This window comes from Pogona vitticeps, chromosome 4 (assembly GCF_051106095.1).
Source record: "Pogona vitticeps strain Pit_001003342236 chromosome 4, PviZW2.1, whole genome shotgun sequence".
NCBI lineage: Eukaryota > Metazoa > Chordata > Lepidosauria > Squamata > Agamidae > Pogona > Pogona vitticeps.
In genome coordinates, this window is record NC_135786.1 from 35,654,429 (window position 1) to 35,674,716 (window position 20,288).

The 20,288-nt window shown below is 40.2% G+C and overlaps 1 protein-coding gene across 5 annotated transcripts in view; it reads right to left on the reverse strand.

Annotated features, from left to right (window-relative positions):
• CHD6 (chromodomain helicase DNA binding protein 6) overlaps positions 1 to 20,288 on the reverse strand; it is a 159,353-nt gene that overhangs the window by 80,255 nt on the left and 58,810 nt on the right. For 4 of the 5 annotated variants that reach the window (XM_072997039.2, XM_072997037.2, XM_078393263.1 and 1 more), the window contains 2 exons: positions 15,727 to 15,782; positions 1,847 to 2,364 (listed from right to left, as the gene is read on the reverse strand). In XM_072997039.2, the coding sequence (XP_072853140.2) occupies positions 1,847 to 2,364; positions 15,727 to 15,759 (551 nt within the window). In that variant the 5' untranslated portion in view covers positions 15,760 to 15,782. The remainder of the gene's footprint in view (positions 1 to 1,846; positions 2,365 to 15,726; positions 15,783 to 20,288) is intronic. The other variant, XM_072997041.2, reaches the window with a different exon arrangement.

Consider the following 20,288-nt stretch of genomic DNA (forward strand, 5'->3'; position numbering starts at 1 on the left):
AACGCGTTGTGATTATAATCAGTGAAATTGAATGTATGTTTCTGAAAGCTGAGAAAGCAGAAATGACCCATTTGTCAAAGGCATGTTGCATACTGATCTTCTGGTACTTATTTCCCCAATATCACCATATCTGGGTGGGCCTTCTTCTCTCCCAAAGCTTTAAAATTACTGTTAATACCAGACATCATCTGTAACTGAGGGAATCGTTTCTTTGGTTTATATAAATTCCACTCTTCCTCCATGCCTATAAAGCAGTTCTTCCAACAGCGGCTGGAGATTGCATGTGTTATAATTCAATACATGCAGAGGGTGCCAAGATGGGGAAGGCCAGGTCCTGCCCTACCTTTCTCTGAGCCTGACAAGAAGTGTAAGACAAACCTGCAGATGCAGCACCATGGAGAGCTCCAAGCAAACAACTTCCTTCTACAAAATCTGCTTCTAAATTGTAGCCTTTTACAAGGACAGCACCCTAGTCAAGCTCTGTATCCTCTTCAAGATTTTTAGACTTTTAAGAGGCACTCCATCAACCTAGAGCCAGCCATCCCTCCTCCTCCTCAGTTAAATCACTCCAAGCTTGACAACACATTGATGGGTCAACATGGCTGGCCCAAGAGGGTTAGCCTCTGGCTCAAGCTCAGCCATGACAATGGGGCTTCATTCTCCATCTAGTGTTCCTGCTTCTGGAACTACTGGGAAAAGTGATTTTGTAGGTTTCTCCTTGCCTCGGCTGGAATAAAAAAGCATAGCAAAATAGTGTGCTGCTTATATCTCCCCACAGTACTTAAAAAACAAAGTGTGCTGCTTATATACCACCCCATAGCACTTAAAGCACTCTCTGGGAGGTTTACAATTTAATTACGCAGGCTACACATTTTTTTCTGTCTCCCCCGGAAGCTGGATAAGATTGCCAATGTTTTTTCTGTTTCACACTTAGGAATTTTTACACAGAAAGTTCTCACCAAAAAACATGTTTGAATTCAATGTATTATCACAGTCATGCACTTTTTCAGTTTCATAAAACCACAGTATGTCACATTCATCACAAGAGACAAGAAAAGCTGCACAACGTCTTATGTACTCAAGAGAGGCAGAAAGCTGCTTTTCAGAGGTGTAAACCCATGGAGTGTTGGAATGGTATGAATAATGCTACCATATGGGCCTGGGCAGCTGAATAGACTTTTTCTACCTAGCCAGTGTGAGGAAACCTGCTGTCAGACCGCTGCTGTGACATGCTGAATAACCTTTAGATGAACCCAAGCAGGCAATATTTTAATTCCATTCAATAAAAACAAATTAACTTTGATACCACAACAGAAACACGTTTAGGTTGAAACAATAAATGCAAATACACTTTCAACATCCAGTCCATATAATAAGTCCAAAGGCTGAGGATAAAGCAACTAACACAAATCAAAAATGTTTTTGATTTCTGGACTTGGCACCCTTCTGCCAAACCACCAAGAGCACTAACAAGTTTCTTCCCTTCAGGCTTCTTATGATATGGGGTGGGCGGGTGCATTCAGTAAAAGCCTGAGAAAGATTCCCAAAGGTTGCAAGAAAGGGACCCATTTATATAATAATAGATCTCAAACCATTATTTGCATAGCTGCTTTGATTCCAGGAACATTCCACCCAGCATTTGTGTGGAAACCTCCATAGGGAGGCCTCCATAGGGGGACACATTTGGGTCAGCGGTGTTCCATGTAAAAGGGAAATAAAACCACCCTAAAAATGTTCACAAAGAAATAGCACCACATTTAGGATGAAACGAAGCAATGGGGGGAAAAAAACTGCTGCAAAGCAAACCAGCCAGAAGTAGCCACAATATGCACTGAGTAGTACCAACCTGGTCTTCTTGGGCTTGGCTTTTGGAGGAGCCTCTGAGTTGCTCTTCTTCTCTTTAGGCTCCTTTGGGATTTTGGGCTCCCGTGGCTTCCTGGGTTTCTTGGCCCCCTCCTGTTTGGGCTCCTTGGGCTTTTTAGGCTCCTTGGGCTTTTTGGGTTCTTTTGGTTCCTTAGGCTCTCTCTTTCTCTTTGGTTTTGCCTCTTTTCCACCATCCAGCTCCTGAAGCCCCAGCTCTTTTTTTTTCCGTTTCTTCTTCACCCCAGTGCCCCCACCTGCATCGTCCTTCATCCCATTATGGGAGGTCACCACGGTCTGCATAATTTCATTGGGTATTTCCACAGGTACCACATCATGCTGGTCCTTTTGGGCCAGGCTGTCGCTGGCCAAGTCAGAGATTGTCACCAGGTCATGCAAATCTTCCTGGTCTGTGCTATCACCAAAAGGGGACTCTGGCTTGCATTCGAAGGTGATGGAGGCATCAGACATTGGGGAATGACTCAACACTTTAAAATTCGGCAGCTATAAAGACAAAACAAAGAAACAAAAGAAACATAATCACACATGTCAATTAAAGTGTGTCAAGCTATTGAAGGCTGAATAATCTTTCTTGATTACTAAAAGGATAGGACTGGAGGAGAAGCAACTCTTACTCCTATAATTCAGTGGGAACCCCTAGGCTGAATTATGGAACTGTGGCCATCAAAATGGCAGGAAGCAGAGCAGCCCTTTTATCTCCATGACATTCACCTCTGAATGCCACCATGCTGCACCTTTGTGAGTCATGAGGACTCCCTACAACTTGCAAAGGGTGCATGAGGAAACGGGTCATTATGAAGGCAGCCTCCATAGAGACTAGTTTCCCCAGTGCACCCTTGTGAGTCGCAGGGAATCCTCACAATTCACAAAGATGCAACAGAATGATCTTCAACGGTGCAAAGAAATAACACAGGAACAGCATGGAGGTAAGAGGACTGCTCTGCCTCCTGGCATTTGACAGTTCCTAGTCCCATCATTCAGCCTGGGGAGTTCCTGCCAAATGATGGGACTGGGAATTTATTTCTTCCAAAAGTTCCATCTCTATTAATTACTACAGCTAAAAAAGATGAAAGGGACGTGGTGGCGCTGCAGGTTAAACTGCAGAAGCCTCTGTGCTGTAAGATCTGTAGATCTTCAGCTGTAAGTTCGAATCCACGCAACGGAGTAAGCGCCCGTCGCGCTTCCCAGTTCCCGCCAACCTAGCAGTTCGAAAGCATGCAAATGCAAGTAGATTAATAGGGACCACCTCGGTGGGAAGGCAACAGCGTTCCGTGTCTAAGTCGCACTGGCCATGTGACCACGGAAGATTGTCTTCAGACAAAATGCTGGCTCCATGGCTTGGAAACGGGGATGAGCACCGCCCCCTAGAGTCGAACACGACTGGACAAAAATTGTCAAGGGGAACCTTTACCTTTACCTTAAAAAAGATGGACAGTCTGTCTAGCCTGCATCATCTTGGAATGGAAGCTACTGCATCATTAGCATTTGGACAAAGGCAAAAGAGTGCTTTAATAGATATATTCATTCAGTACCTCTGCAATGATTCCACAGTTTTAATCTTGGCTGTACCTACTTTTTCTATAACTAATACAGGAAGCTGACACATACTGGCCTGGATCTTGTTACTTTGTTACACTTGCAAAAGGCATAACATTCGATCATTCCTAGCTGGCAAAAAGCAAGTGCCTATTGGGATTGCCATGCATACACCAAGCCAGCGGGCACGTGGGCCTTCAAGAATCCCACAGGTGATTTGTTAATTACTGGCTAAGAAAGATGGAATGTTGTGCCCTTTTGTCTTCTACAGGATTTCAGCTACTAAGTTAGATTATTGATCCATCTACCCCAGTACTGTCAACTCTGACTAGTGGTAGCAGTTCAGTTTTTCCCCCTAGTATTCCCTGGTGCTCTCTCAAATCCAAACACCAACCAGACTTTGCTTCAGATATGGAACACAATGAGGTAATTTTGTCATAATGTCATCTAGCGTTCTTCTCTGTGCCAAAATAATCTACAGTAGTAGTAGGCATCCTGCAGTCTAGAGAGACTATGGTATTGTGCTCTATATATGGAGGTCTTGGAACAGCGTCTAGTGTGGCTGAGAAGACCAATTCAAGAGTGACAATCCCTTCCACACTGAAGACATATACAATCTGTCCCCTGTCTAGTTTCCTCTCCAGAGCACAAAGCCTGGGTAAAATAATATGGAGGATAGGCTGTTACCCAAGCAGCAAATCCCCCCTCTCCACGTCACTGAAATAGTCCAATGGAAAGGCAGGAGCCAATACAACTGGTTCCAGCGACGTAGCAGGAGTTGCCAGAACGACACGAACTGCCTACGGGACTCCGGCTCCGGATTTTGCCTCGAGGTTGTGGATTATATCTCTGCTTTTAATACCACCCCACTGCTTAACACCAACAGTGTTATTAAATTTGTGGGCAATACGACAGTGGTGGGGCTCATAAATAAGAACAACGAGTCTGCTTACAGAGAGGAAGTACAAGGGTTGATACTGTGGTGTAAAGAAAATAATCTTACACTACAGTAGGACTGCAGGATCAATACCTGCAGTTTCAGTTATCTGCTGCCTGTATTCAATTTTTAAAAAACAGATACGGTACATGCATTTCACAGGTGTATTGCTAGAACTAGCCACCAGACAGAGCCAGTGACTATGCCATATATAGGGCTTGCTACATGAAGTTTTCAGCACCCAAAGTCCTGTTATTCATTCTTGTCCTCTGCTCTTCCCCGGTAGCTGTTTTCTGACCTGGGAGTCTTATCTCCCAGCAGTATCTCATGTCATTCTGGAGAGTTTCACCATTGGGCTTTTAAGGCAAAAAAGTTCAGCAGTGGTTTAACATTGCCTCCTGTTTTCACACTAAAAAGCTTCAGAAGTGGCTTACCACTGCTCCTTACCATTGCTCCTTTCAGTAGGGCCCCCATATCCATGAGGGACCAGTTCCAAGCCCCCACCCTGCAGATGCAAAAAAAGTGGACTATTGTATAGCAAATCCTATTTTAACAGCAAACACGATACACAGCCTGGTCTCTGGCTCCCTCTAGTGGTCTATTCTGGTACCTTCTTTAGATATTTTTCTAGGATTTTTAAAAATATATTTTTAATATTTTCAGACCATGGAAAAGTGAATCAGCAGATACTGATCCCATGGACAAGGGGGGCCTTCTGTACTAACGAAATTATCTCCCACCAGAATCATCTTCAGCTACCACTTCTGCCCAGTGGATGCCCTCCAGAGGTTTTTTCCGCTACCATCACCACTGAAATTATCCTTTCTCTCCTGCTGCTGCAGCTATTGCTCCTGAAGAGGGTTGGGTGCATCTTAGTGTGGTGGCTCAGCTGTGAATATTCCACCTCATATGACCTTGCTAGGAGCTGGAGGTCATAACAGGAGTCTAGCCTCTAGACAGCAGTGCTCTCAACTTTTGACACACAAACCCTATCACAATGTTCAGATATGCATCCAAGAAAGAGATGCTACATTCTAAGCATCTTATTTTTTGTAGCAAAAATTACAGAGAAGACTGGGATAATGTTTGTATTATGTTTTGATTGTCAGTTGTTGATTTTTATATGATAGCATGCCACACAAATGAAAAATAGCATTACCAAATTTTAATTCTTTATTTAAAAAAAAAATAAGGATCCAAAGAGAGGGGGGGAAAGCAGGGGTGGGTGATCAATGGCCACAGCACACATCAGCTCATGGCCTGAATGACCAGATAGCCCTTGACCACAGAAAAGGCTCTGGCAAATTGCCAGTTTAGAAGCCTGCAAGAGCACTCTGCCCCTTCTGCAACAGTCCACAAGATGGGCTGAGAAACAGCATGAAAGGAGAGGAAAGGGGTGATCTGGATTTGGTTCTAGACTGATCCGCTGCAGATTTCAGCCTTATTCATAGCTGCCGCCATAGAGCCTATGACATAAAACCCCAGTGAAATATACCCCTCAACATAAAAACCTTCACCACCTACATCATCCACCCTGCAAGAGTCTAGTACTTTTAAACTTGTCAAACAGAATAAGCAGCCACAATGGAACCTGGCTGGACATCTGCAGTTCATCAAGTATTTTTAAAAGGATGCTATAGACAAGCTCCTCACATGCTTCCATGCATAAAGGAAACAGAAGTAAGTAGTAGAAACTATTTTCAAAGAGAGACCAAGTGCATACCAGTGCACTACACTGGATGTTTACACATCTCAGTCTCTTATGGGGAAACCCAAGGACACCAGCTGGATTCTCACTAATCTTTTTTTAAATGGATCTTTTTGTGGAAAAATCATTCAATGTACCATTTTCAGTGTGTTGTATTCTTCCAGGAGAATCACTGTAAAATTCTCTCCCTGGAACAAAACAGTGTGCCAGAGAAGCTTAGAGAGCATTTCACTGCAGCCAAACACATCTGCCAGTTTCAGAACTAAAAAAGATATGTCCCTTTTGGCACCTAATACAAATCATCATAGTTTTCATCACAGCCAGGCAGTAAAACCTTATGCTCCATCTTGTCATTCTTTTTAAAAAATCACTCCCACTAGTTCCTGAAATAAGATTTCATCAAAAATAGCCAAATGACAAAATACAGCTCTCTTGATGAAAACAAGTAGAGCTTGCTATAAAAGACATAACATAAAAATGCAAACACAGCTAAAATCTACCAGTAATCAAGTAATGCCATCGTTATTGTTACCCAATCAAGAAACGTTTCAGAATGCCCATAACTTTAATCCACTCTGCTGCATAATGTCAGTCAATTAAGTGACTCTTATTTCTTATTTCTTTTCTTTTGATTCATGCCATCTTGGGAATGTTTGCTCTAAATTAATTGTTAAAATCGTAAATCTACGATTTATATTTTATATCGCTTTGTTTTTGTTTATGTAAAACTGTGTATATGTTAAATTGTTTTTATCTTGTATGTTGTGAGCTGCCCAGAGTAGACTATGTCTAGATGGGCGGTATATAAATGCAATAAATAAATGCAATCAATCAATCAATCAATCAATCAATCAATCAATCAATCAATCAATCAATCAATAAAATAACTCAACCACAGTGATAATCGTTCTTACAGCATAACCCAGACCTGGGCAAAGTGCGGCCCAAGGGCCACATATGGCTCGCAAGCTGCTCCTGTCCGGCCCGGGGGTCGTCGCTCCAGTCCGGTGTTCAAGCACTTGTTCAAGCCCAAGAAAGACTGGATTTCTCTCACTGAACAAGTTGAACATCAAAACCATTTATAGCTTTTTGTCTAAAGTTGATCAGTTGCTTATCTTTAACATACCGCAAAAAACACTTTCATATTTGTAAAGATTAACAAGTTTAAAATAAAACAATCATCACTGTTTAATTTTATTTTTAAGTAAAGTTGGTTCAGCCCCTGAACACAGTTCAGATTTTTCATGTTGCCCCCTATAGAAATTAATTGCTCACCCCTGGCATAACCCTAGCACACCTTTCAGCAAGTAAGTCCCACTGAGACAAACAAATGGTGCAAGAGGAGAGCAGCAGGTGCAGAGCTTTGTTCTGAGGCATTCCAACTGGTAGGCGCTCTGGGAGTTGGCCACCCTCCCATTGTAGCCTCTACCACAGAAAGAGACTGGCCAGCATTGCCCTTCATGAAAGCCCATCAATTTGAGGGGTATCTTTCTCAATGCAAGGTACTACAAGCACTCAACTTCTAGAGACTGCTCCTATGCTACCACAGTGAGGGGGAAGAAGTAGTGGGGAGGCTGTAGGGCAGGAAGATAAATGTTGTAGAGCCCAATCCTGCCCCAGTGATACAAGTGAAAAGACCCAGGGCCATTCAATCATGCATCAAATAAATGCCATTACTCTTCTTCCTAATCCTGTTACACAATGCAAGATCCTTAACTGACCAAAGCCAGTATAAGAAACCAAGACTCAATCAAGAAATCACACTGGGTGGTCATGAGAAAAATCATTCTCTCTCTATTAAAGCTATCTCATACAAATATTGCAATGGTAAAAGAATCCTCTGCATGTTACCTTGAACTGCTTGGAGATCAAACAGAATAAAAACATAAGTAAAACATAAGCAGTTGTTTTGTTTGAGAAAATTAAATCAAGTATGAATTAATGCATCTCCATACCGGAAAAAGACATAGGATAGTTGAATTCTTGTACCCTAAACCTAGCAATCTGAACCCTGAATGAAGAAAATGTGGCAAAGACTGAGTTTCCTATTGGAGTTAACCTGAAATAAACATGATAGTCTTTAACACTAATATTTAGGTACCAGTGTGGCACAGTGGATAAAATAATGGACTAGGACTCAGGAGACCTGGGTTTGATTCCCCAGCTCTACCATATTAGGGTTGCTATAAGTCAGTTCCTATTTGAAGAACAGATTTACAGCACAAGCCTCTTCCATCTTCCCTCAACAGACCTTCCAATATTTGAAAGTTACAGTATCACCTCAATTTTCCTTTCCTTCTCCAGGCTAAACATACCCAGCTCCCTCCCTATTGGGCCTGATTTGCAGATCTTTTACCATCCTAGCTGCCCTCCTCTGTTCACGTTCCAGCGTGTCAATATCACTCTTATCAATAACCAGAAACCACCACAGTATTCCAGGTGAGGTCTGACCAAAGCAGCATACAATTACTTCCCTTGATCTGGACACTATAGTTCTGTCCATGCAACCTACTATTGCATTTGATTTTTTTTTGCTGCTGCATCATACTGTTGACCCAGGTTCAACTTGAGGTCTAATAAGACCCCTAGATCCTTTTCACATGTACTATTGCCTATCCATTTGTCACTCGTCTTATACTTGTGCTTCTGATTCTTCATACCTAAATGCAGAACTTAACACTTTCCCCTGTTTATACTGAAACGCAATGTGCATAACCTTTAACAACAAAGTGATTAAACAAAACCTTATCCCAGAATTCTAATGGAGATTGCTTCCTCTATGTGTGGCCTTCCCTCCCTTGCCCCCCCAAACAGGAAACTTGTCTTTCAAAAACAGTCAATGTGTGTGGGGAGAAAGAGGTACATACAGAGCATTCAGCCACCTCTATCTGAACAGCTGGGTGAAAAACTCCAACCACATGTTACCACGGGTAATGCATTAAACCACACCCACAAAGCTGGGCTGCAACCAGCTTTAAACTCACCTTAAGCAGCATACTGGCAGACTTCTGCCATTAATTTTGGAGACATTCCTTTATAAGTCTTCTGCATTGCCCACAAGATGCTGGTGCATGCCTGATGAGGTAGATTTTATTCCACAAAAACTCATATTGACTGTTTATTATTTTTAGTGGTCTAATAAAGGCATCACCATCTCCTACATTTGTATTGCGTAAGGACCACACGGCTCCCTTTGTGTCTTTATCCATAATCTGTAATCAAGCTATTTATCCCTATTAAAGCAGTGGCCCAGGGACGTGGTGGCGCTGCGGGTTAAACCTCGGAAGCCTGTGCTGCAGGGTGAGAAGACCAAGCAGTTGTAAGATCGAATCCACGCGACGGAGTGAGCGCCCGTCGCTTGTCCCAGCTCCCGCCAACCTAGCGGTTCGAAAGCATGCAAATGCAAGTAGATAAATAGGGACCACCTCGGTGGGAAGGTAACAGCGTTCTGTGTGTAAGTCGCACTGGCCATGTGACCACGGAAGTTTGTCTTCGGACAAAACGCTGGCTCTATGGCTTGGAAACGGGGATGAGCACCGCCCCCTAGAGTCGAACACGACTGGACAAAAATTGTCAAGGGGAACCTTTACCTTTACCTTTAAAGCAGTGGCCCATCACTAAAGGGTCAATTTGTAAGTTTACAAACTGAATGCTATCTTAACAACAAAGGCAAAAGACACACTCCTTCCTCCACATAGAACTGTTTGTGGAGCGCAAAAAAAATTGAAGCATCCACCAGAATCCCAGCTTCTCTGTGTAGCAAAGCTTCCTGAAACTGTTTCCAGTTCTGGCATCATATAACTTAGAGAAAACTGGTGGAAATTCAAGTACCCCCACACAGGATGAAGCAGGGAAAATTGTATCTCCTTCCATCAGAAGCTGCTGTGAAAACAGCGAGAGAGCAGCACTTTAAAGGCAAGTTGTCAGGGTTAGTAGGCCTCAAAAACATGACCTACTTTTTTTAGCTGTTTGCTTGTGCCTTTTCAGATACCAGAATGCTCCCTAAGCAGGTTCTGAAAATGTTTCAAAAGAGCACACCAAAATATAATGAAGCCACCACCCATGATGAACCCTTCAGCTACACACCTACAACCAATCACCCATGAAGGACCTACTACTGCATTTGATTCTCAGTCCCGCCCCCCCCCCTTTCCGGTTCCTCCCTCTTTTGGTTCTCTTATCTTTTTAAATGGACTACACAAGCAATATTATTGGAAGCAGAATATCAGGGGAATTTACTTAAACCATTATGGGAATATGATCTGGGGGAGAAAATAAGTGGCAGTGTTTGGAAAACCATGGAATATTAGAATATTGAGATCTCCATCAGTAAGGATAAAGGAAAAATGTATAATTTAATTTAGAGATGGTATTTAACTCTCCAGTGAAGCTAAATCAAATAAATTCTAATTATTCTGAGATCTGCTAGGGATTATGCCAAAAAGCAGGTACTTATTTTCATACGTGATGGGAATGCAAGACTATATCAAAATTTTGGCAATTGGTTTTTAAGGAAATAAATGAAATATAAACTTAACCATATGTACTAAAATAGCATTTATCAATATTTGAAAAGGAAGAATGTAATTGGATAACTAAAGAACTTATGTCCAGTTTCTCAACAGAGGTGAGACCAATTATAGCTAGAAACTGGAAAATATTTTATTGATTTGTTTGTTTAAACTGGTACCCTGCCCATTTAGTGGACAAGTCACTAATAATTCATATAGGGAAGTTCAGGGTATAGCTATTAATAATAAGTTAAGATGTAATATTAAAGTTAAGAAGGGGGTGCTAAGATTGCAGATATGTGGGGAGAGGTGACCGTTTCTGCATTAATAAAGGGGAATGGACAAACCTCCTTGCAAGAGTCATTACAACTTTGGAAGGGAAACAGGGCTCCAGGGAGGTAAATGGTTGCAACTCCCAATTGGTCCTGTTGGGGGGGAGCACTCTGTTTAGTCTATTTTTGTTAATTGTTTATTTGATACTTCTATGTTAAATTAAAAATAAAAAGCAATATATATTTGTTAAGTGATATAAACCATAGATCATGTTCTACTGCAAACTCTGGTTAAATATTCAAGCCAGCTTAATAATGTTTGATTTAAAAGTTGACTTGCTTTTAAACTAATGAATGTAACAAATTTATAGGATATACAGAGCAGAAATTTGGGGAGTACAAAAAATAAACAATGGCAAAGCAATTTGGCAGAAGGGAGGAAAGGGAGGAGAAGTGTGCAAACCAGAAGCTTTGCCCCTGACCATTTTTAAAGCAAACCAGGAAAAGGCCATGTTCACTATTTTACTAGCCACATGAAACATAAAACAAAAAGGAAAGGGAAAAGATGCAGAATAGAAAATAAAGATATCCATTAGGAAAAAGCAGAAAACAAAACAACCAGATGGGTTTAGAGCGAATAATTTACTAAGCAGCCCTTCAAAATCAAGGGGACAAAGTTTCGTCAATGAAATATAACTAACACAAACAGCTTTTTGAATTATTTGTCACACATCTCCAGAGTAAAAGAGACTGAGAGACAAGGACTGGTTGAGACTACTGTTTCATAACAACATTTAATGATGGCAATAGACAAGCAAGTGCCTATCCTCATCACTCATGAGCAGACCTTGTGTATCAGACACCGTAAACACCATTCAACTTTTCTAGAACAGAGTTAAAAGGGCCAAAATCAATGGGCTGCATTACACACACTTTTCAGACACTTCAGAAAGCTCAGTGTTATTTCACAAACCAAACTACCATCAACACAGGCCACATCAGAACAATCCTCACTGCTTAAAGAATGATAAGACATTTTATTAATATTTACATTCTTCTATTGTGGTCTGTGCTTGCCAGAATCCTACTGGTGGTTTACACTTAAGTGAAATTATGTTAGTTGTGGTGGCAAATTATCACTCATTAGCAAGGTGCTGGTTGCATTCCCGGGTGTGCATACAGGAACACAACCAGTTAGGGTGGCCACATCAACCGGAGAATAGGGTTCCTGTACCTTCAGTTGCTGCGTAGAAGAAATTTAGAAGCTACTGCTCATCATGCCCACTGCACCTGCTGAACCTTCTGCATCCTCACAACTATTAAAGGCACAGGAGCCTTGGCCTCCTTCTCATATGGCCAACTTACAACAAACATCTTGTAAAGCTATTTGCCACTGGAACCTATGTAATTTCCCATATGTATACATTCCTAACAGGATTTTGGTCAACTGTTACCTAAATACCTGACCCATTAAACCACTAAAATGTGCTTTAAAAAAACAATAATGGTACAGAGTGCAACTTTAATTAAAGAAAATTAAGTTTAAAAAACGGCAAGACTACAGTCATTTAGTTAAGATTCTTAGAAAATAAAAATGCCTCAACTAAACATGCTAAATTTCGGGGGGCGGGATGACCCAGAACTGTAGGGGAAAACTAAATTACATGAAGCATGTTACATAAACTGACTTTACCACTATAGCAATTTAAATGCTTCATTTGTAACCTAGTTGTCATACAAAATTGTATTATTTGGCATATTTATGAAACTTTGAAATACAAAAGACTTAATTTTATATAAGCAAAATTATACATATGCTCTGTACCAAAGAAAATATATCTTAGTTTATACTACATGAAAAACAGCAAAATTACACATTTTGTAACAAAAAAATAATTATGGACAAAATTATTTGCACAAAATCAATCCTGTTTCTGCTGTGACTGCCCACCAAATGAGGACAAGTATTGCCAGAAGGCCAGTAGGAATCCACAAGCAATGAAGCCCTCCTCCATTCTCCTCTCTTAAAGATGTCAGCAACTAGCAGATACAAATTGGTGTCTTGGATTTATATACAGTGGTGCCCCGCATAGCGAGGTTAATCCGTTCTGGATTAACCTTTGCTATGGGAAAACATCGTAAAACGGATCAAAAACCCCAATGCATTCCAAATGGGCCCAAAACTCACCGTTCTCCGATGTTTTCCCTTGTTCCGGCAGCCATCTTGGGTGTACCGGCGGCCATTTTGAGTGTACCGGCGGCCGTTTTGGGTGTACCGGTGCCCATTTTTTGTGTTCTGGCAGCCATCTTGGGTGTACCAGCGGCCATTTTTTTGTTCCGGCGGCCATCTTGGAGCCGCAGAACAGCTGTTCCCCCATCGTAATGCGAGCGTGCCCTCGCATTAGCGATGGGGAAATCCGCATCGCAATGCGGATTCATTCAACGGTGCACTCGTTATACGAGGCACCACTGTACTTACTGTATGTAGCAGAATTATTGTTTTCTAATTCTTCAGATGATTTTGCACACAAATCTTCAATTTTTCTGAATAATGTTTTGCTATAAAAAGCATTTCACTTGCTTGCTTGATTACTTAATTATTAAATTTTCATACCGCCCATCTAACTACTAAGGCCACTCTATGCAGTTTGCATATTCCAAAAGAAAGAAATTGGAAGTTTTTTTCCCCACTGCTCACTGAAGTTGGTGAACAAAGAGAAAAATCATTTTTTTGCTATTGGAAAAGTTGGAAACCAAGCTTTTTTTAATTGGAAAAACCGAACTTTTGCCATAGGAAAGAAACAGGGGGAAAGTTTTATTCCCAGTTTTTTTTAACCCTAGGCCTTCAGATATCTAGTGTGATTTGATGCCTGAACGACATCAATACTGGTAGCCAACAAATGTGCTGAGAAGACAACTCCACTAAAAAATTATCTCACCTAATTTCTCATGAGGGGGACACAAAAGATCTAGCTTGCTTGCACAAGACTTAAAACTATTTCTAAATTGCTCTAGCAATATTACTGAAGATTGGTAGAGAAATGATTGACCCATATAGATAAATTAAATGCAATTAAATATATAATAATATTTAAACTTACTATGTTTTTAGTTGCATGTTTTAAAATCATATTAAAATAAGAATAAAATAAACAACCACAACAGGGTTGGGACTTTCAGGAAAAAAGAACTCCCAGCCCCATAATTCTGTGGGAAACACACACACACAGCTGAATTATGAGAGTTCAAACCATCAGTTGCCATTTCTTCCCACATCTGAAAGGCACCCACTGCACCTTTGCAAGTTGCAAGAATTCTCTGCAATTCACAAGAGTGCAGAGCATATGACACTAACTCCATATATTCTTTATAGAGGGAAGCCTCTGTAGGGACTGTCAGGACCATACAAAAGGAGGGAGAGGGACAAACATAAATCTTCTGAACCCTGCATATTATTTTAGTCTATTTTGCTTCTGAAATCCATACTGGATTCAGGCTCCCATTATAATTCCATTTATTCCTGGGCAAACTGGAGATTCTAAACCCCAACACAGTAACCACTTCTGCTATCCTAAATGTTTGCCTGTTCTCCTATCCTCCTTCAAACCTAAAGTTTTCAGGTTAATCAACAACTGAAGAAAAACCAGTGGAACCGGAATTTTCTTGTTCTGTACTCGCTAGAAGTGGGGGTAGCAAAAACATTTAGGGAGACTCTGATGAAGGGCAGACAAGGACTTCTCTGTCTAGTATTAATTCATCTCTTCAACACTTGAAATTCATAAAAATATTTCTCACATCAGATCCTGAATAGTCAAAATAACATCATTTTTGGAAGGAAATACATAGACTAGAAAGACATGTTTGACTGTTGCAGACAGGAAATACAATTAAACACTGTTCCTGTTCATGTAACACATTAATGGCAGTTCTTCTGGTATTTGTCATTTCTTCTTTAAGGAACCACACTTTAAGATCCTAAAAAAGATAGTATAGTTCATAATTCTGCTCAAATATCTACTTGAAAGAGCTGCACTGGAAATTATTTATCAGAGAAGGATGTAAATGAAGTTTTACCTCAGATTCTAATGGCATCTGATGTTAAGACATAAAATATAACCAAACTTCCAAGGTAAAACATAAATTTTGGTGTCCCACTTACAGAATACACATAGAAGAATGCATCAAGGACACCAATACGAATTCTTCAGTGCTAAAAAAAACACCTCAAAAGCAAAAGAACAGCTTTACTGAAGCGGACCCATTTAATGTTTCCACAGTGGACAATCAGATGCCTATGGGAAGGCCACAGCTAGGGCATGAGTGCAACAGCAGCTTTCCAACCCTATTTCCTTGCAACCCAATTCAGAGGTACAATGCACCATTGCTGGAGATATATAAAACCATCTTGACCAACAGTCAATGAGAGCCTTGTCTTCCTTTATTTGTATAATTCCTATTTAATACTAACTGCCACTACTACATTCTCAGATAGAAAATTCTGTACAGATGCATCAGGGGTCTCCTACCAACTCTGCTCAGATTGGAGAAGCTACTTGGATGAGTAACAAAATGCTTCAACCTAATAAGAAAGAAGTCCAGTTGCCATGACTCAACTACCAGATAACTCCTTCCACATGATCATGAATTTACACATCAGTGCTTGCTTATCTTTGATAACTTCACTGAATATTTAGTAGGCACTACAGGGGATTGGATTTAAGCAACCTATCAATACAACTCTCTCCTCACAGGAACAAACATCCTTGTTCCTATTCACATAATCCAACCACCATAAATCAAACCAGAGATAATGGAATTAGCCTTAAGAAGCTCATTAACTGTACACGGCACAATTTACTGCAAAAGAAGAGGGTTACTAACCTGCTTTTCTTTCTTCTGTATTTTCATTATCATCAATTTTAGGATATGTATTTATTCTGCAGTACACAAAAGAAACAGGTCAAGGTAAATATTCAAATACTGAAGGTGCATTGAAAGTTTTTTTTAATAAAATGTCCATCCTTAAAATGTTATTTTAAAAAAAAAGGTGTATTGCATCCAAATAACAAGAGTCCTTTGGCATCTTAAAAATTAACAAATTTATGGTGGCTTCAGTTTTCAACCCATTTCTTAGTCTTTAAGAAAGGGACACGGAACATGTGGCCCTCCAAAATCAACTTCCACTCGGATTACAGTACAACTTCCACCAGTACTCACCATATCAATGCTATACTGATTAGGGTTAATGCAGTGGTCCCCAACCTTGGGCCTCAATATGTTCTTGGACTACAACTCCCAGAAGCATTCACCACCCCCTCTGCTGGCCAGGATTTCTGGGAGCTGAAGTCCAAGAACATCTGGAGGCCCAAGGTTGGGGACCACTGGGTTAATGGACACTCGGGCTCTGAGCCCTATTTTATGTATCACGGAAGTCTGTTGTTTTCTGCAGGAGATCAATATTAAATACAGTACCCATATTTGGTATCAGAATCTAAATGGGCAATACTGAATAAACTGTCTAGGGACTACAGTAAATCATACGAAAGGAACCAAACAGGAACATAGCACGCTGCCTTATAATGTGACTACTGATTCATCTAACCCAGTACTATCACTTTGGATTGGCAGCAGCTGCTCAGACAGAATTCACACAGAATTCATTGATCGTCCTACTGGCGCTCCCTGGTATTATCTGGTAACCAAAATCAATATATTTAGGATAGACTCACAGAATCATAGAACTGTAGAACTGGAAGAGATCCTGAGGATCACTGAGTCCAAGCCAAGGCAGAAAATCCACAGCTATACCATTTCTAACAAGCTGCCATCCAATCTCTGCTTTAAAAACTCCAGTGAAAAATAACTCATCATCCTCCAAGACAGTCCAAACAGTTCGTACGGCTAAGACATTATTTCTAAGGTTTGTTTGTCTGTCTGTTTATTATTTCAATTTTGTATACTGCCCGATAGTGCGAACACTCTTTGGGTGGTTCACAACACAAATGTTTAGGTAAAACCGTCTTTAAGTTGAATCCATTACTTTGAATTCTGTTCTCTGAAGCTACAGAAAATAAGCTTGCTCCATCTGACAACTCTTCTCCAGACTAATAGGGCTTGGTTTCCTGATTCTGGTCACCATCCTCTGGACATATTCCAGCTTGTTGATATCCTTTTTAAACTGTGATGCCCAGAACTGGACACATTATTTGAGGGTCTCTTCATTTATATGCTGTATTTCTGTTGATGCTGGCTTCTTACTGCATTCTTTTTTGCTGCCCCATGTTGATTTATGTCTATCTAGATACTTTTTTGACATGCACTATTGCTAAGCTAGCCGTCACCCATTCTATATCTATGCACCTTGTTTTTCCTATATACTGTAGTTTTCCTGGTTGAGACTCATTTTGTAAGCTTTTGTCCAGTTCTTCACTCTGTTAACATCATCCTGAATACTGATTCTACCTTCTGATGTATTAGCTAGCTCTCCAAGTTTGTCCTCATCTGCAAATCTGATGAGCACACAGTTATCCAAGTCAACTATACAGATGCTGAACAACATTATTTGAGTATGGCCCATCAATCAATTACAAATCCATCTAATAATAGCATAATCTAAACCACATTTTACCAGCCTGACCACTAGAATATCAATAAGGGACCTTATCAAAAGCGTTACTGAAATGAGAATACATTACATCAACAGCATTCCTATTTCATCTACCAAGCTTGTGACTCTTATATTTAAAAAAAGTGATAAGATTAATCTAGCTATGGGTTGCTTCTGAGAAACCCATGCTCAGTCACAGAAATTATAATATTCTTTTCTAACTCCTCACAAGACAAACTGTTTAATGATATGACTGTATCTGCAAGTTCTTTTAGACCCTTGGTCCAGGAGACCAGAATTCATTTAAAGTAGCTACATGTTTCCATACCACTTCTTTCCCTGTCATGGAGCAGACTCCTGCTTTCCTCCTTTAGTCTAACTGTACTAGATCAAGCACTGTTTTAATTTTGCAAAAAGACAGAGCAAAGGAAGTACCGTATTTGGCTGTTCTGCCTTCTCCCTGGTGACTGGCTGCATTTCTCCTTCTTCTCTATGTAGTGAACCTACCATTTCTTTGTTCTTGCTCTTTCTTAGATCACAAGTGAAAACAAACCATCCTCACTACCATCCTACACTGTTTTTTAAACCTCTCTTGCGAGTATGAGCTCATTTTGAGCTTTAGCCTTCCTCTTCCTAACCTCCCTCTAAAAGTATTGGCTACCTGTTTCTACTCTTCCTTAGTGACTTAACCCTCCTTCCATATGAATATTGGCTTATCTGAAATCAACTCACAGGTTCCTTAGATGTCTCCCACTTTTCTTTCTCACACGAATTGCTTATAATTATGCCTTTGGTATTTATAGATTAAGGAATTCCAAATCATTTGGACTCGCCCCTTTTTAAAAACATTTCAGACCATGGACATGAACCAATATTTCCTTAAGCTTACTGAGATAAGCTTTCCTGAAGTTCAGAGTGCTTGCTAAATTTTTCTCAACTCTTTCTCTTTAATCAATATAACAAATCGCAAGATAGCATTGGCTGCTACTACTCAAAGTTCCTACTATATCCAACTCATTAAACAGGCCATGCTAATTCGGATCCTATCCTGAGCAGTAATTCCCTCTCTGTGTCTTCTTCAACTTTCTGGAAGATAACGTTATCAGCAAGGCAAATGAGGAATTAATTCATATTGATGTTTGACTAGGCAGATATCAAGACAGCTGAAGTCTCCCATTATTAATATATGTATCCTCTGTGAATGTCTGAATGATCTAGGTAGGAGGTCATCATTCAAAACTTCAGTTTGATTAGAAAGTCAGGAGCAAACCCCCTCACTAATGCCATTGTTGCTTCTTTCTCTTTCGATTTTTAGCCAAATGTTCTCCAATAATGTTCCTGCTTCAATTCACAGATCTTCTCACAGTTGTACACATCCTTTATGTGCAGAGCTGATACCCTCCTATTTAGGGTACACTCTTGTCCCCTGCGCTAGTTTCCATGTCCTCTGGAATACCATTACCCATAGCAGAGTTCAGTTTAAAGCACTCCTGGCCATATTTGCAAGATTTCTAGCACGTATGTTCTTCCCAACCTTTGCCCAGTGCACCCTCACTAGTTCTTCTGCATGGAAATGCAGGTCACAGTCCAAGAAGCAAATCGTTTCCCTAGGCATGTGACTGGCAACAGGATTTTGAGTATGGAGAAAGAAGAGCTCCAATCCACATGAGGTGAAAGCACTACCAATACTTTACCCTTAGAAGAGTCAGGTAACTAGAAGCCTTATGAAAGCTGTTCTCAACTGATCAGCTTGCTCTCAAACTAGAAGTGATTGTGTGTAAATGCAGCTGTAAGCTTAAGCCACCTTAAAGATTTCTTTAGTAGAGAACTGGGATATATACAGTATATACATTTAAAGAACAGTAAATAGGTATGGCATACCCATTTTTAATTTTCCCCCAATCTGACCAGTAAAATCCATTTTCACAAGCCAGAAAATACACATTACTGACAACTGTTATAATCAATGAAACACAAAAAGAAAGCAAGATCAGTACATATCCTGTACCACTGGAAGTAAATATATTTGATCTTCATTTTAGAACATATCAGCACTCAGACCATATCAGTAATTTGCCACCCAAGCACTGCACACCTTCAACTGTATTACAACTTCATATGCTCCCAAGCCATTGAAGAAACACACATTTAGTGGTATCTTGAATGAAAAATAAACACTACTGACCATTTTTAAGCAAAATCTAAGTTAAGCTCATTTTCACTTTACAGTAAAGAGCAATATACATTTACTGTTGGGTATACTTATGCTTGGTATATTTTTTAAAATTATATATATTTTTAAAATTCAGATTCAAAATAAAATAATTACACTCAATTATTGAGACTTAAGAATATACCTACTCATTCAACAGTTCTGCTGTTGTCAGTCTACTAAACCAAACCTGTTTGTGTAAATTATGCCATACAATTCCTAGGGATCCCTTTTGTCCCAGAAAGCCTTCAGGAACCCTGGAACTTGGCAGCTGATGAAACCACTGGAGTTGTGTGGCATAACTTAAGCAAATAGGATTCTGGCCACTGTAAAAATAAAGCTTAATAATAATAATAATAATAAAGAGATAATATGGTTGAAAAGCAAGAGATTTCATAAGGAAATCACAGAAAACTGGATTTTAGTAGTTTGTAACTACACTGTTGGAACGTCACATTTTCAGGTGCTATAAGTAGTTCCTTGGTTCATCTGCATGCAGTGGCAATAAGCCTTCATTTGTTTAACACCTCTTCCTAACTAAATGCACTGTGGTATGTACAATACAACCATTTTTTTCTTCCCAGGAACCATTCACAGATAGGTACCCAGCAATGTACCTACCAC